At 36.9% G+C, this 18,573-nt stretch overlaps 1 protein-coding gene across 1 annotated transcript in view; it reads right to left on the bottom strand.

Annotated features, from left to right (window-relative positions):
* Nucleotides 1-2,342: 2,342 nt before the first annotated feature.
* The window catches only part of RECK (reversion inducing cysteine rich protein with kazal motifs), a 55,657-nt gene continuing 39,426 nt past the window's right edge, over nt 2,343-18,573 (bottom strand). Inside the window, exons 14-21 of the mRNA XM_082752561.1 lie at nt 18,188-18,376; nt 16,523-16,645; nt 15,842-16,013; nt 12,802-12,994; nt 10,474-10,684; nt 9,028-9,101; nt 5,996-6,151; nt 2,343-3,741 (exon numbers count right to left, since the gene is read on the bottom strand). Coding sequence (XP_082608687.1) covers nt 3,526-3,741; nt 5,996-6,151; nt 9,028-9,101; nt 10,474-10,684; nt 12,802-12,994; nt 15,842-16,013; nt 16,523-16,645; nt 18,188-18,376 — 1,334 coding nt within the window. The 3' untranslated portion in view covers nt 2,343-3,525. The remainder of the gene's footprint in view (nt 3,742-5,995; nt 6,152-9,027; nt 9,102-10,473; nt 10,685-12,801; nt 12,995-15,841; nt 16,014-16,522; nt 16,646-18,187; nt 18,377-18,573) is intronic.

Raw genomic sequence — 18,573 nt, 5'->3', positions numbered from 1 at the left:
AGATCTGATTAATTGCATTATCAGAGTCTGTGTTATTCTAGCTTACAACCCATTTGGAAGTGAAAAAGATAATTTTGAATTATTTAGGCAACAGGCAGTCTGCCCTGATGACCATCAGCAAGGATGGGATGTTTGCTTTGTGAATTGGAACTGGATTGCATGCACCAAATTGCATTCTTGACCCTACACCAGTCTTCCCAGTACTAACATCAAAGAAGAAAATGGTGCTGGTGCCAAGAGTCTATTATTCAGATTTTAAAATTAGAGGTTCAGATCTTAAAGTAAGACATGATACCCTTTTTGAATGATAGATAAATGGTCCAGCAACGTGAGGTGTTGCCAAATACATTGTAGAAGGTTCAACTTCTCTTGTTCTTTCTTGTCTTCTCCACTGGCAGCTCCAGCTATATCTTTGTTTCCTCCTTTCCTAGTATTTTTTTTGGTGCTAGAGCACAAATGAAGAGCAGGGCTATGAAATAACATTGTGGCTCTAAGTGCAAATTTCATGATCTCCAGCTCCCCAGATAACTGCTTCTCATGGAACTGAACTATTACCTTGCTGAAAATTCAGAGATCCTGGCTCCTGCTGGGCTCAAAACTCAATAGAAACTGTAACCCAGAAATCCCTTACTCTGATACTTGTTCCCTTGGCTGGTCCACTCCTGGGGACCAGGTGTTTGGTGTATGAACTGTTCCTGGTGTATGAACGTGCACTGCTGGCATATCAGCTGTACTACCACTCTGTTGAAAAGAGTCAAACTAAACAAACAGAAACAGGGATGAAGCATCTCTCTAGAACCAGTTATTGATGTTAACTCCAGTTTTCAGTAGATGAGAAAATGTTTTGTATGTGTTACAGCCATACCCTGTAGAAAAACAACAACCAGTCTTATGGTGCTTTGAATTTCTCTCCATCCCTTCTTAAGAAAACCCAGATTTCCATTCAGAGATTGACAGAACTTCATTAAAGTTAAATGAAAAATCATCTGACACCTCTATCAAATGTCTCCCCAGTAAGCTCAAATTTCACAACTTTCATAACTTTTACTTTTTCCAAGTAAAATTGTGCTTGGTTTACTCTGTCTCTTCTGCTTCTTTTGAATTCAAAACCCGTAAGTAAATCAGTTTCTTCATTCCTTTGAGGGAGCCAGAAATCCTGAGAATACCTAGAAAATATTCAACTAATTTTGTTAATTCAGCAAAAAGAACCTAAGCCTTATAGGGCTTGGATGCTGGATTTGTATTCAGGATTACACTAAATTTCATTAGTTCTGCCATTCAAGAGCTTCGCTGTTTTCCACAAAGTACTAGACATTCACATGTGACTGCAAAAATCCCTGGATTTAAATTCCTTTTTCCAGATTCTTAATTCATTGTACAAATTGAGACAACTATTTTTATATTATCTTTCATCAACTAAAATCTTTACAGATGTACAAAAAAAAGTCACAATATATGCTTACGCAGTTCTACTGAAGATAGGCTTTTAAGATCTTTCTTTCTTCCAGTGTGGCATATATTTAATTTCAGTAGACATCAGATTGCTTCAGCTAAGCACTGAGCAAGGCTGTAAGATAGATGTTAAAGAGGTACTGACTCATGATTTGGAAAAAAAAAGGAATTCAATAAATCTGAAATACTTGCAGTTTCTGGTGAGATCATCTCAGTCACTCCAGTTAGCAAAAAAATAAATCTGTTCAAATGCGTTCATTACACTTGTGTCCAATTTTTTTATACACAAAAGAATCTTAGAACCCAGTAAACATACTCAGCAAGTTCTTTCTGTCAAGACTGGTGATTATGTGCATCGGTCTTCCTGGAGATACTTTGTGAGAACAGTTCTCAAGAATAGCTGCATTTGTACTAACCTACTGTAAGAATTCAGGAACCATATAGAGAGCACAACAAATATAAAACTACTCTCCACTTACTCATAGACCACCACAACAACAGATAATACATAGAAAAGCAGCTGATGGAGGTTTCAAATAAATTCTCTCTGTGGACTTGCAAGAATTTTCATCTAGTCACCAGACTAGTTTGCTTTGGAGGAGGTTGAGCCTTAAAGTTTAGGTACAAATAAGGTATTAGTTATGTCCTTAACATTTGTGCAGATTTCCAGCTGCACAGGGTGAGGAAAGCGTCTTCCAAATCAAAACTGTGGATGACAATAACTGTACAAAGAAGATCTCATAAACATATTGATACATCTGTCAAACAAGTCTGACACTCATTGCATTGATTTGCATGCGTGTGACATTACAAAGAAATTTGGTAAGAAATGAAGACTTGAAATTTACTTTCTTTGGAAAGATTAAGCTATATAAGACTACATAATATTATAAAAGTATGTACATAACTACAGACTATATAGGTATGTAATTGCAGTTCTAAGCGTTGATTTGAGAAAGAAGAAAAGCACTGTAATGCAGACTTCTATAAAATTACATATGTTCATATATAAGGACACACAACAGTTTTATTAAAATAAAAAAGCTTTAATACTTTTGTGTTTAAAAGATTTAGCAGAAAATAATTGCTACAGACATGCTACAGTAACATACATGTTTGAAAAGTTTTCAGTGCTTTCTTTCAACGTTCAGCATTTTGGCAAAAATAAGTTTTTCTGTATATACTTCAAAAGTTGGTTATCATAATACTGATATAAAATACTTCATGTAGACTAAGGTCATGTGCATAAAATAAAATAAGTAATAAAACATACTGTTTGTATAATCATTTAAACATATTTAAAGTATAAATTTCATTAGATAACATGCAAATACTGCAATATTTTAAATGGCACTTAAATATAGATACTGAGATTCTTTATAATTTTGCATCCAATATGAGATTCTGAAATGTACAAAATTATAAAAAGAACATATTTCTTCATTGAAGTCAGGTACTAGTATAGAGCTTGATTGTCATTTCACAAGCATTGAGCCCAATGTCCTGCAAATCTTCACTAGTCCAAGTAAAGATGTCTGCTGAAATAGGCCCAGGGCTAGTTTTCTTCATAATAAAATATGAAAGTGTATTTACATGAGAATAAACTCTCATATTTTTGGTAAGGTAATTAAGTAGCAGCATTTTTTTTCTTCCAAAAATGATGTTTAGAATAGGTGCATACTTTTTGTTGTCACTGATATTCATCTCAATAATATAAAATTAAAATTTTTCAATAAACTCAAAACACTATTTGTTCATTTCTGAAAAAAAAAACAACAACTGTAAGATCCCTTCTTTCAAAAATCATAAATCTATAATGTCAGAACCTTCCAGAGCACTTTTATGATTGCAAGATCAGTGGAAAATGATCTAATTGTGCTGAAAAAAACATCTGACTAGTAATGAATAAAAGAATCACGTTTCACATTATTCCAAATATTCTTCATTCTTCAGTGAAAAATATTAGTACACCAAGTGTTCTGGAATTTTTGTTTTCTGGTTCAGTGATCAACAATTCTCAATGTCCTTCACAATACAAAACACCCTCAATACTCATGCATATTTTCTAAGCAGCTATATATAACACATTAATGTTAACAAAGCAAATAAAAGGCTTACGAACAGGGAGTGCAGAACAGACAACACTTTAACAGAAGTAGAAGAAATGCTAAACGAAACTTGTACTTGGGATGCAATTAGAGCTGACAGTGGCACATGTGATGCTAATGTTGGACTGTCTGAATTTATCAGTGACTCTATCTTTTCTGCTTCTTTATTGCAGGCTTCAATCTAGGAAGAAAAATATTATTATTTCTCTTCTTGTCATGTAAAATGCCAATGCAAAACTATTTCTAGATTGCAAAATTTAGAAAGGAAAATCTGAATTATTCCAATCGACATGTAAAATTTACATAGATGATTTGGAGTAGTCATTAAACAACATATTGGAGCTCATAGACTTTGGCACTAGGAAAACTTCTGCAGAAGCCCTGAGTAGCAGCAACAGAGAAATAAAGGAAGCTTGATAGAATGGATGATGTTTCTGAATGTGGACTCCAAAAAGCTCACCATAAATTATTAGTTAATACCTCTAAATTGAGGAGTTCCTTTCTGATTGACCAAGATACAGTGCCTTGAAGTCTGCAACAGTGGAAAACTGGGATTTTCTAGTTACAGGGCTTTTTCTTCCCAATCAGGGAAATCTGATTACTTTCATGGGAAAGGAATAGAAGAATGGAAATAATAGAAAAACCTGAGAAAATCAAGATAACATTGTTCACTTTTCATTCTCCCACTGACATAATGATAAACATAAATTTATTTATAAAATCAATTTTTTCCACCTTTGCTTCTAATATATCCCAGGAATAAATTTAGTATTAAGCTTCTTTAGCAGCTTCGGAAGCTGTTGCTGATAAAGTTTTAACTTGACAAACTAAACATCTGAGGTTCCAAAGCTTTGAAAGTTGAGGATCTTCTAGCTCAGTAACAGGTGTCAGCAGTGAGCTGAGCAGCTATTCCCTGTTTTCAGACCATCCTCCTCTCCCCCAGGGTCTGACAGCATCTGCTGCAGACTGGGTGAGAGCTAATCAGATTGGTTAAGGCTCAAGACCTTGTTTCCTAAGTTCTGGTAAAATTCTGAGCTATTCCTGTTCAAGGAATAATATTTCTGTTAAAAGTTGAGCAGACTTGGACATAACAGGTTTTCTCCAGTAGCAAAGTCAAAACTGCCCTATTTGATACTGCAGCTTGCAGAATTTTTGGCAGCAAATCTGCCCACTCACACTATACCTGAACTTTAGCCCATGCCAGAAGCAATACTGAAAATACAAAATTAGACTGTAGAAATAAAAAGGAAATGGAAGCAGTCATTGATATAAAACAAACAGCAAAGAAGTGAACCTGCCTAAACTGTAAAAGATAAGATTGTTTTCTCCTCTTTTTTTTGTTCTCAAAACTAAATCTTCCATTTTAAAGTAGTGCACATCAATATGTAAGATGAATGAACCAGTCAGAGCACCCCAAAAGGACTTCATTATAACGTGCTGTCAACAGGGCCAAGCAAGACTATGGGAAACAACTGTAAAATGGCAAGGCATTAAAATTGGCATTAAAATGTTGTTTTTAATAGGAAGAAGATATCCTCGCTGGTCTTGCACAGTTTAATGATCAGAAAGTAAAAATGAAGTGAGAGCTCCAAGATAATACAAATGCAATACACAGCCAAAGTCCTACTTCTACTGTTCTAAAGCGTTCCTAAGAAAATACCGTAAGAACATTGGCCTGCATTTGTTGGTTTACATTTATAGTTTAGTACTGTGAGCTTTTGGTGCTTATTTGCTAGCAGGAATTAGCTATGACATGGCATGCGGGAGAACTTACTGGACTTGCATTTCCCTTTTAAGATCATAACAGGATTTTGGGATCTCCCTACGCTTTTTACCTTGAGTTGGAAAGGATCATCAAAACCAGGTTTGTCTTAGAATATAGTATCAGCAGATTCCCTTTGGCATGAACTGCTGCTTAACATCAAGACAAGCACAATGCAGCAATATGTATGTGCTTCAGTCTAATATCCCATGTACTTCAACCTACTTTTAAGCCTAATACTAGAGACAGAAGAGCACCATTTCATACACAAGTATCCATTTATTTTACAATTAATATAATTTAAGGTATTCAGTAATAAATATATTTTCATCAGTTTATATTTTCCGTTATTTTAGCCATAAAATATTGGAGGTTCTGCACATATTCATTTTAAAACAAAAAAAATATGTAACTCCATCATTCACCTTGCCCCTTTGACTACCCATACTCAAAAACCTCTTACCAAGACAGCAGGATTCTCAAGACACATTTTACCATTAATAATACTATTCGGATTCAAGTAATTAGAAAAATCCCCATGCATTCAGCACACAAGAAAATGAACAACTTTAAAACTGCTATATTGAAAGTAATAAAGTGTATACATTAAAAAAAAAAAAAAAAAAAAAAAAGAAAATCCATACTGGGTAAACAAAATAAGAATATAGCCTACCTGCAATGGTTTGGGGTTCTGATCCACAGGAATGATGAGAATCACAATTTCAGATTCTATGCTTAAGTATCCAAACACATCACACTGTGGCACAGAGACATGCAGGCGGATTTTTTCAAGTATGTCAAGTACAGTTATAGGCTTTTTATTTGTTACCTGGAAGAAAATAAAGAACTTTCTGGATTACGTGATATTATGCAAAATTACATTTCTACTCCAGTTTAAAAAAACATAGTATCATGCTAGAAAATCTTTTAGCCATTAAACTGCTCAACTAATCTATAACAAAAAGAAACGGGTAAGATAGGGGGTTAGGAATAAATGACTTCTTAAATTAACCATGTTTTTGATATATGTTGTCCTCTACCTTCATAGCTGGTATGTCTGTGTATCACATCCCTCGAAATAACATAAACAGTCATCTGTCACAGTTGCTTCTACTCAAAACAACAGGCAGAGAAGACCTACCAACTGGCACTCCTTTACCCATCACAGAATCTAGGTGTTCCAAGAGCCACCAGGAATGAGGAGAATGATGATGGGAATTTTTCTGCAAGATGGAATAGATTGCTTTGGGAGATCTAAACAGACCAATACCAAGGTGTCGCAAGAGGGATGTGATCTGTTTGTCCAAGCTGTATTTGCAATCATCTGGAAATAAAAACTGACTTTGCTTCAGAAAGGTTGAGTGGGACTGGCAAGGATGAATAGAATCAGAATATCCCGAGTTGGAAGGGACCCATAAGGATCATCGAGTCCAACTCCTGGCACTACATAGGTATACCCAAAAGTTTAGACCATGTGAATAAGTGCACAGTCCAATTGCTTCTTAAAGTCTGACAGGCTTGGTGCAGTGACTACATCCTGGGGAGCCTGTTCCAGTGTGTGACCACCCTCTTGGTGAAGAACCTCTTCTTGATATCCAGCCTGAACCTCTCCTGTCGCAGCTTGACTCCATTCCTGTGGCTCCTATCTCTGGTCACTAAAGAGAACAGATCGGCGCCTGCCCCCTGGTGAGGAAGCTGTAGGCCATGATGAGGTCTCCCCTCAGCCTCCTCTTCTCCAGGCTGAACAGGCCCAGTGCCCTCAGCCACTCCTCATACGTCTTCCCCTCTAGGCCCTTCACCATCTTTGTCGCCCTCCTCTGGACACTCTTCAACAGTTTCATGTCCTTGTACTGTGATGCCCAGAACTGCACACAGTACTTGAGGTGAGGCCGCACCAGCGCAGACAGAGCAGAGCACGACAATCCCTTCCCTCGACCGACTAGCGATGCTGTGCTTGATGCACCCCAGGGTACAGTTGGCCCTCCTGGCTGCCAGGGCACATTGCTGGCTCACATTCAGCTTGCTGTCAACCACAACCCCCAGATCCCTCTTTGCAGGGCTGCTCTCCAGCATCTTATTGCCCAGTCTGTACGTAAAGACAGGGTTGCCCCATCCCAGGTGCAGGACCTGGCACTTGCCTTTGTTAAACTTCACGCAGTTGGTTATCACCCAGCTCTCCAGTCTGTCCAGATCTCTCTACAAGGCCTTTCCACCCTCAACAGAGTCAACAACTCCTCCCAGTTTGGTGTCATCAGCAAATTTGCTCAAAACACCTTCCAGTCCTACATCCACATCATTTATTAAAACATTGAAGAGAACTGGCCCTAAAATGGAACCTTGGGGGACCCCACTGGTGATTGACCATCAGCCTGATGTAACTCCATTTACCACAACCCTTCTAATTGGGCTTTGGCCGCACAAATTTTCACCCTACAAAAAGTGAACGGCATACCTGTAGTCCTTCCATATTGCCTGACTCTGCTTCCAGCAGCCATACACTTCGTTTTTATGCCTAAGCTCCACAAGAAGACCCCTGGTCAGCCCTGCTCCGTCTGCCTGACTTCCGGTATTTTGGAATTGCCTGTGCTTTTAAGAGGCAGTGCTTAAAGACTGACCAGCACTGATGGATACAAATTCCTTCAAAAGCAGCTTCCCAGGGGACCTTGCTAACTACTTCCCTGAGCAGCCTGAAGTCTGCTGTCCCCATATCCAGGGCTGAAGTTTTGGTGGCAGTTTTCCTCCTCTCACCAAAAATTTTATACTCAACCGCTTCATGGTCACTATGACCACAATTGCCACGTCGCCCACAAGACCCTCTCTTTTCTCTAGCAACAGATCTAGGAGGGCATCTTTCCTTGTTGGCTCCCTTAGCACCTCCACCACGAACTTATCATCGAGGTGCTTTAGGAAACTCCTAAAAAAGAAAAAAGCAACTAATATATACCTTCAAGATGCACAGTTGTCATAAACTCTATTTTGTTGCAATGTAGTGCTGAGAATCAAGTGTTGTGCTCTGTTCCATTTACTGAAGCATGAAAGCAAGGACCAACAGAGAAGTGTAATGCTTTTATACACCCAACAGTGGGGTTGGTCCTAGAATGTTTTGTTTAGTGATGGACAATCAACATCATAAGATTCAGACTAAACTGGAGGTTTTCAAATAGCAACAATGAAGAATGTGAGTATCTAACTTGCAGAAATGTTAAATTAAAAACCAACACTGTAGCTGAAGAACAGCAAAATCAGTGATAACTATCCAGATGATCCTGAAAAGTGTAAAAACAATCCAATATAAACATCAGACAATGTCAGAACTAAATATTTACTAATATTTACTAATATTAGTAAATAGTGAGCCAGCAGAATAATCTTAACGAAAAGGCCATAAATAACAAATATACACTGTATTGCTACCATGAAATAAATGCAGCTCCCTTAGCATGTCTTTACTGTAACAAGTCACTTATACTGCAAGGTTAAAAGGCTTGTTTGTGTCTACACCGATTTTATTTTGCTTTGCATTGTCATTCAATTTCTATATCTGAATGTTAAGAAATAAAAGGAAGTATAAACAGTGTAAAGGAAACAACAAATCATATACTATCTACTGAAAGGTAATTGCTTGTATAATGCATTATACAGAAAAGTATAAAGTAACTTTACTTTTCCATGTACCATTTAATGTAAGGAATGATTGAACTTTACCCTTGCAAAATTGTCCAGCTTGTCTTTGTCATATAATATCCTCAGCATTCCAGCACACAGTGGACAGCAGGCTCCTGTGTGATAAAAAAACAAATAAACCACAAAACAAAACAAACCCCCCACACCATAAAATTCCAGAAATAAAAGCAAACTGTCTTTTCACTTTACAGTGGGTAGAGCTCAAAAATTGAATACTGACAAAAATATCAAAACTACCAAAGCAAAGCAAGTCTTTCAGCTTGATAGCAAAATTGCACACTTTTTTTTTTTTTTAATGTTGAAAACATTTGCAATGCAAAACCAGCCACTTTTCAACACAGACACTTACTACTACTAAAGTGAAGCAGCACAATTAACTTTTATTTGTTTAAATATGATATGTTATTGTAAGCTAAAAACACTGGTACATTAAATATTGCAAGCCAAGGTTCTGTATGGATACATGCATGCATATGCGACCATAGTAGTGATGAATTTCAAAAGCGGAAATAGCTAGGATATAACAGAAGCAAAACTGCACATTGCAAACATCAATTTATGTGGCTGTACTATATTAGAACTTGGAATCTTTATATAAGAAGGGGGGAAGAAAACCCAGCTTTTCTATCAGATCTGTGTTTAACATGCAAGCATGTCATATTTCCCTTACTACCTTCCCTCACAATCTTGGAAACAAAAGGGCTAATACTTCAGCTTTCTGCCTACCCATAGTTTTATGTTTAATTCATACCCTCGGCTACATAATTCACATTCCTAGAATGACTTTCACAATATTAGACATAATACTAAAAGCACATGGGCCCTTTTTCAAACAAGTGATTGAGAAAAAAACACATGAAACTTTTTGAAAACTGACCTTTCCTTGCTGTATGATTAGTTACTGACCATTTTGTTGAGAAGTATTCATAAAGACAATGAAAAAACATTTCAAAATAGCAGAACTGCAAAAACTATTCCCACTGTCTTCCTTTTTCACATTACTGTAAATATATCTTACTCTGTCTTCTAATTAAATAAAAGTTTTGTTATTCTGGGAACTTGACTTTGAAGACAATTTGGCATTCCAATGTGGTATTTGCACTGCCAATTCCGAAAAATTACTCATCCAATTCCCACTGACACTCTACCCTAGACACCACAGACCTCATTCATTTCTCCAAAACAGGTCCTATGAGGAAAGCTGCACACGTTTCTAAGGACTGAAGGAGAGTGATTCATAAAACCAAAAGCCTTTCCACTTTGGAATTACTCTGCTGAGTCCTGACACTGTCTTGTTCTAGCCTTAACTAAAGACCTCCACTTCATCCTTTCTCTTAGAGGTCTCAGAGTCATAATGGAATACAGTACTTTACAGCATAAGTTTAGCTCCAAATATACACGTATTAATACATGTAGCCTGGAGACTCTCTCCTATCTGCAGTAAACTTCAACAATGAATCAACATACCTGGTGCAATGACTGGTTTGCAGGCAGTAGCGGAAAGCTGGGGACACTTAACAAAGGCACACTCCGTATGAAAGCTATAGTCTGAGAGCACACCTACAGCCTGACAATGTCCATGGTAGTCAACAGCCACACGGTCAGAATAGGCAGCGCAGACACTGCTGTAGGTTTCCCCATTATGTCCACATACAGGTTCTACTGATTTGCAAAATGGCTGAAATACATAGAAATGTTTTAAAGATTAGTTTGTTTGTGCTACAAACAAAAATAAAGAGCATTTTATAACATCAGGAAGAACAACGTTCATGGCAAAGTTCACTTGCTGATAATACTGTTAGTAAATCTAGAGTAAATTAACTGCCAGTTTATGTACAGGTATTAAATGTAGAGAATAAATACTTAAAGAATAATCTAAGCTGTATCTGAGAAATGTATAGTAAGACATGTTTTGGGGAAGATAAATTGTAGGGTCTGTTCTAATGCTTAAATAATACAACTAATTTCATTTAACTTATTAAATTATTTATTCATCTCAATGTGTTTTTGGAATTTAGTGTGTGCGTGTGCATTTCTTACACATTATTTGAGAAGCTACATGTCTACATTTATTTCAGAAAAACAGGATCTATTACCAGATACCTCTGGCAAAAGTATTTATTGTTGACACCTTTGTAACTATAAAAAATACATTTATTTATTGTATCCACTTTCTTTCCCAAAACCATATCTAATGTGTCATTTGATTCAAATACACATAAAAATCATAGAAAAATGTAATTTTCTTCCTATCTTGCCTATGCAGATATATTTGTCCAACACATTCAAGAAGTCAAATGCCAACAAACTTACGCTTCTGAACATAAGAAGCAAATGGAATTGATGATTCTTCACAGACAAGGTATGAATATATTTTTGTTCAATTCTTGTGAAATTACACAGTTCATTCCATAATTTGCTAATCTCTAAATATTTTATTAAACTAATATTTCAAGCAAGTCACCATACCTCTATCATCACTGTGCATCCTCTCAAGTAGCAAGACAATTAGTTTCTTTTACATACTGAATTTAATAACAGGAATAATAGAAGACAAGTAAATGTGAGCACCACAAGCAGTTTCATGTCTTGCAGTCTTCTTCCCCATAAAAGAAAAATTGTAAAAGCAAAAACTTAAAGCTACCACTGTTAAAGACTTCCTGAACATGGATGCAGCTAGAAGTGCTGTAGGAAAAAACAGCTGTGTGATATCCTTCAATTCTTACTGTTCAAGAGCAGTATCTCATGAGGTATCTGATATGCTATGAGAACAATTATCTGTACTTAGTGAGGCTGCTGAAAAAGGGAAAAAAAAAGATGACAGAAAGACAAAGGCAGAAACTTGAAGTGGATAAAAAGTGTATTTATTACCCAGAAAAACCCCGAACAAGGGTTCTGTACTTCTACGAACATTCATCAGTTGAGACCAAGAGAATGTCTCAAATTCGTCCTCATTATTTGAGAAAAATCCGGAAATGACCAGCCCATCAATGGTAAAGCCAGTGACTTTGAAAACAGTAGCTCCTAGCTTGTCTGTAGAGTGATAGAAACAGCCTGTCTACCAATGCTGTAGGGAATGGTGGGATGGAAGAACTAACCTAATCCTAGTCCTTCTGAGGGATTAATATGAAGGCCAATACAATCCAGACTATCTAAAGAAAATACTATAGTCTGCTTAGTCTCAAAAAATTTTAAGAGTGTTGTGAACAATGAAATTGCTAAAGGAAGAATGCAATCAAACAAAATGCTAAAGACTTGCTAGAGAAAGCCTACTGCTGACAAGATAGCAGCAACTCCGAGCCTCTAACTCCACTATTTAAGCAGATAAAAGGGGAATTTAACATGCAAGTCAAATTGTCCTGACATTTTCTGAAGAAATTCAATTTACTGTAATGGAGAAATAAACAAGCATTAATTTTCATTTACAGAAAGTTCAAATTGGTGAAAATTGGTGTTACTACCCAAGGAACTGCTTTAATTAAAGCTTGCATTGAGGTATGCTTGCAGTAGTAGTGAAAAATATAGGAAGACTTAATACAAATATCAGAGTATTTCCCCCAGGAAAGCAGAAGCAAAGGTTTTGTTTGGTTTTGAGACATTTGTTAACTAAAGCAAAGAAACAGTTGACAAAATCCTGAATACCATTTTGTGCAGAGTATTTTTTATTCTAGTTGAAATTACAGTTCTAAAGGACTACAGTCTACGAATATGTTTGGTAAACTACAAAAACAGAATATTGCAAAGTGGAACATTAAAAAACAAAGAAGATTTAATATTGCTAGAACCACTTCCTACCTGGCACGGTCCTCGATATGCTAAAGTTTTTCCTTTTTGGTACAAAGTACACAAGTTACTGTATTCCACATTGTCTGTGTCGCAAACAGGATCCCGTGTCTGGTCACAATTTAATTGCCTTGGCACACATTCATGCTGGCTACATTTGAACTTTCCAAAACTTGTCAAGCAAACTTGTTTCTTTGGTATGCACCTGCATAAAGTCATAATAATTTCATGTCATTGTAAAAAAAAAAAACAACCAACCAACCAAAAAAACCTCTCAAAATAGTCAGAAAAAAACAACAGTGAAATCTTTTCCAGTGCTTTATAGAGCACTGGTTCAGCAGAACTGAAGGAAATGCATGTGACAAAACATTCTGATTAGACAATTTAGACAACTACAAGTTCATTACAAACCTGGAACTTGTTCACACCACATTTAGTCAATGTATGTGCACACAGCTTTAGGTTCCATAAAAATTAATCTTTTACCAAGTATTTTACAGAATCACAGAATCACAGAATTTCTAGGTTGGAAGAGACCTCAAGATCATCGAGTCCAACCTCTGACCTAACGCTAACAGTCCCCACTAAACCATATCCCTAAGCTCTACATCTAAACGTCTTTTGAAGACTTCCAGGGATGGTGACTCCACCACTTCCCTGGGCAGCCTGTTCCAGTGCCTCACAACCCTTTCAGTGAAGAAGTTCTTCCTAACATCTAACCTAAAACTCCCCTGGCTCAACTTAAGCCCATTCCCCCTCGTCCTGTCACCAGGCAGGTGGGAGAACAGGCCAACCCCCACCTCGCTACAGCCTCCCTTGAGGTACCCATAGAGAGCGATAAGGTCGCCCCTGAGCCTCCTCTTCTCCAGGCTGAACAAGCCCAGCTCCCTCAGCCGCTCCTCGTAGGACTTGTTCTCCAGGCCCCTCACCAGCTTCGTCGCCCTTCTCTGTACCCGCTCAAGCACCTCCATGTCCTTCTTGTAGCGAGGGGCCCAAAACTGAACACAGTACTCGAGGTGCGGCCTCACCAGAGCCGAGTACAGGGGGACGATCACCTCCCTAGCCCTGCTGGTCACACTGTTCCTGATACAAGCCAGGATGCCGTTGGCCTTCTTGGCCACCTGAGCACACTGCTGGCTCATATTCAGCTGACTATCCACCATCACTCCCAGGTCCTTCTCTGCCTGGCAGCTCTCCAACCACTCATCTTCCAGCCTGTAGCTCTGCTTGGGGTTATTGCGCCCCAGGTGCAGGACCTGGCACTTGGCCTTGTTGAACTTCATGCAGTTAAATCCATACTGAGTATGGATTTCTGAAAAAGTCTTGAATAAACTTCTTACCTACTCTCAAGCTTCACTTTTAAAACATGTATTTAAGGAAAACTAGGTAAAACACCAAAACTTGCAATGAATTGCAAATGAAAATGATTACATTATAGAGGTAGAGCCCAACCCTCTCTTGAGAGAGTAATGAAAACACGACTTAAAAGATTATTAGGATTCAATTACAAATATCTAATTGTATTTTAGCTTTGTAGGTTCAGTGCATTATATCACATCTGATCTTGGGAATGACTTAAAAGAAACAGAAAAATCCAGTACTAATATAGTTTCCTTTTTGGCCTGTCACCCTTCTCAAGCATTCATAGAACTGAAGATCAAAAACCATCAGAAGTACTTTTCTTTTTATATTAAACGTGTACCTCCCACGGTCTTATCTCCAAAGCATTTGCCGTACGTCCTGCAAGACATCCCTCTACTAAAGAGATGACAGCCAACAGAATTTGAAGAATAGACTGATGAAAGGTCAAATGACTTTCTGACTATCTCCTTTTTCCTACAAATTACAATAATCACGTAAAATATGTCCTTAATCTGAGTGTTGCTGTATTATGCATTACACATTTTCATTTTACATGTATATGAGGAAAGACTCAAATTCTGAGATTTAAATGCTTTAAAAATAGAAGTGGAATGTAAGATTTTAAACATATTCTAAGCACTTCAGTTTTAAAATGAGCTTTTACACATTTAGTTTATGCTACAATGTCAAACTGACCCAGAATAATCTATCATGTACAGTCTTTAATGAAACAACAAGTTGAGGTTCTAAGCATAACGATTATTCTGTAAATCTGGAAAGTCTTTCAATACCTGCAAAATTAAAAATATAGAAGTCAAAGAATATATACCAACAATGCAGCTTAAAGATTGATAGTTTTCAATGCTTCAGCTACAATTACAGCTGCAAAACTATTTTGTTTTCTCTGAAGTTTTCTGCATCAAGGCATTTAAATGGGCAGGAAAAAAAAACCTGTAATTAGTTTTCATGAAAGCACAGTATTACACAACTTCTTATGGTGGCTTTCTTTCCAAACAGAACATGTACAAATTCAAAGAGACTGAAGTATTACACAACACTAAGAAAACTGAAAACAGAGACCAACATTAAAAGCCGCAGACATTGATTTCCGTAAGAAAGGTCTGACTTTCTTGTGTTAGTAGTATAGACCAAAGTTTTGTTTTAATGTTTCACTGCACAGACATGGCTTTAACAAGATACCAATATGATTACGTAAGAGTAACTTAAGTCTTCCAGAGTGCTAAATATTTTCCCATTTCAGAAATAAAAAGCACAGATTACTGATGGAATAAGTAAGCCTGAATCCAAATATTCAATTCAAGTGATTTTGTTTTTTGGTAAATTCTGGAAGAAAAGCATGAAACAAATTAGTAAAATGTCCAATTATTTATTGCTTTTTCAACAAAATTTGATTCTCCCATTTTTGAAACTATACATCAGTTCTGTTTTCTTGCTAGAACTGAGATCTGCATAATGAACTTTAATGATACAGTGCTAACTAAACAGAACCCAAAATTGGCAGTTATTACAGTCCATTACTATGATAAATAAAAAGTAGCTACTTCAAATAGTTCTTCTTATTGGAGTATTCTAAAGTACAATGAACTATACAATTCATTCACCAAGGAAAAAAGTATATTTGCTTTATGAGTAGATGTCAAAGAAAAGCTTAAAAACATTCTGCTTTTACCTTTGATTTTTATTACAAGGATTAGGGTTACAAGGATCCTTGGAAATACATGATCCAAATTCAAATTGATTGTCTTGGAGACCAACGCATCGAGCTATACATGCACTTGGATAGGTGCGCCCATTTTGACCGCATACCGGTACGAACTGATCTACACAGTTACATGGTAAACCTGAAAAAGTAACACATAAAAGAGGAGTTTGGTGCACACTTATTTTCTCTGACAAGATAAACAAGAGGTCACTAAGCCATCTTAGTCACGCAGCAAATGTGAAGATATACCAGATCTTGAAACTGGTACCTCCCTCCTGTAAATAAGCAATACTGTAGATACTGTAGCACATACACATTTATAGGTAGTAGGAAGGGAAGTCTGTGCCCTGCCTCCTTGCTGATTCTACTCAGTTTTCTGTGTTTCCTCCCCTTCCCCCCAAACTCCTTGTCTCTCATTCCCAGTGGCATTACCTTGTCTCTACTTATTTCCACAGACTACCTGAGGTTTAATTTTCCAGTACTGATTTTTTTTTTCAAAGGCATGCATTTTTTCTTAAGTGCAGGATGAACATTAGAAAAGAACATATTCATAACAAATTATCTCCATGAATACTGTAGAAAGAATTTAGAAGCTAAACTTCATTCTAAGAATAATAACCTTACAGTTTCTGTAGTTTGGAAAGTTACCTGTAAACTTCCTACGTTCGTCTTCTGAACTATGTTCAGTTAGGCACTGACGAGTAGAACATATCAAGTTTCCAGCAAAACATGAACAGACATTACAATCTATATTAAAGGATGTTCCATGACCTTAAAATAAATAAGTAAATGTGTACAATTAATACAAATATATCAGAAGACTATGTGGTCTTCTGCATAATACATACTCAGATGTATTATACAAATACTACTATTTTCATTATTTTTCCCTTAATTTCCCTTATTCAGTTTCTTTTACAACTGCAACTTCTATCTTTTGTGTATACCTCTATCCTTGGTGTGTACTTTCTGTCAAGAAGTTGAAAGTGCTAATGCTTCATTGTTTTTGTTATTCATTATGTCTTTGTTGTTTTGCAAAAATCCATTACAGCCTTAATTTCAGACTCAGCAAACAGTTAAAGTTTAAGCTTTGTCCAAAGCAGGGAACAAAAAAGGTTCTAGCAAAGCCAAACAGAAACCCAGTAGAAGCATTAAGTACAGGAATACACAAATACAGCGGTGTGTGCTGACCCACTGGCTTTCAGAAAGGAGCCTTTAACAATGCAACTACTAACACCACCAGAGCTGCTTTTTAAGGATAGAGCACTCTGCCTGATTTCTGCAGCTTTTAAATCACTAACTTTCTAACACCTTAATCTAAGAAACAAACACTAAACTTAGGGATTTTTTCTTGAATTTAGAAATTCCAGTTTGGTTTTGTGAACTGTTCGTATGACTGCCCTTCACTGCCTTGTATGTCTTATACAAAATCACTCATATTAATGACTGCCAGTTTATCCATAATGAGGTCACTTATTAAAGACTACTAGCAAACACATAGCTCTTCAGGAAAGCATAGAAGTAACTGTGCCCTACAAAATACGACATTTTGTTATAATCTCTATTCTGAAGGTTCAGTTGAATTATTAGAATTTTTGTAAAATACTAGAGGGGCACAAGTAAAATCCTCAGCATTGAGCAATCTGGAAGAGGTACTCCTAGACAAATGGCAGCTGACCAAATGGGGATGGAAGAGGAAAGCCTCTGTAGCACAAAAAGCTGTTTAAACCACAGAAACAGCCAAGAAAGAAGGAATTTGTCAGCAGTTTGCAAAAAAAAGTTTCCAAGATATTTTTCAGTTGATTTACACATAAAATATCACTGATTTTGCAACTGAGTGACTTACACTATGCTTAAATCTCAGAAATACAGCATGTTTAGAACAAATACTGTTGTTTCACTTTTCTTGCTTCATCCCTGCTGCCTACTGCCTCGCCTCGAGCCTTCCTCAGTCCCCAGAGCTCTCCAAAGTTAACTTCTGCTCTCAGAAAAGAAGCTAGGTATTATCAAATACCATAAAACACAGAGCATGTGAGCCAAGTCAGCGACCTTTTTGCTGAAAAATGGCATACTAAGAACAAGCTTTACATAGGACTTTCATTAGTTTAGACAGATGTTGTTAGGTATTGATTTAAATAATCCATCCGTCCAGCATATAAAAGAATTAAGCAAGTATTATAGGGATACAGACATTAACTTGTATTTTCTGACAAACTCTGCATTCATGTTCTCTGGATCATCATATGCACCCCAGATTTCATTGCTTAAAGAACAGGAGCTGTATAAAGATATAATAATTGTTCTGAAACTTACTTTTTCTTTGTCCTCCAACAATGCATGATTTTTGGAGGTCAACACAATGCATTTCCATGCAGTTTTCTAGCAATCCACTGTGTCCACAGGTACAAATCTTGTAACAACCAGCATCACCAGCTGACGATGGAACCTGAATAAGCGTACCTTGACGGACAATAAAATCCGAGGCTTCTCCCAGTTTGCAGCCTAGGTACAAAGAGAACTTTAAGTTCATATTTAGTAAATACTTCGTCAAGTGCCACCTGAAAAAAGGAGAGGCAGATAAAAATTATATGCCATGTCACTTGCTTCTCAAGCCCTGAGCCTCGGCATTCCGAATCCAGTGAAGTAAGAGGTTGTATTAACAGTGAAGAGCTCATAATAGACAGTTCGGGTGTTAATTT

The sequence above is a fragment of the Aythya marila genome, assembly GCF_965140915.1.
Source record: "Aythya marila genome assembly, chromosome: 2".
NCBI lineage: Eukaryota > Metazoa > Chordata > Aves > Anseriformes > Anatidae > Aythya > Aythya marila.
The sequence above is the reverse complement of the archived record's forward strand: the minus strand, read 5'-3'. Positions and strand labels throughout refer to the sequence as shown.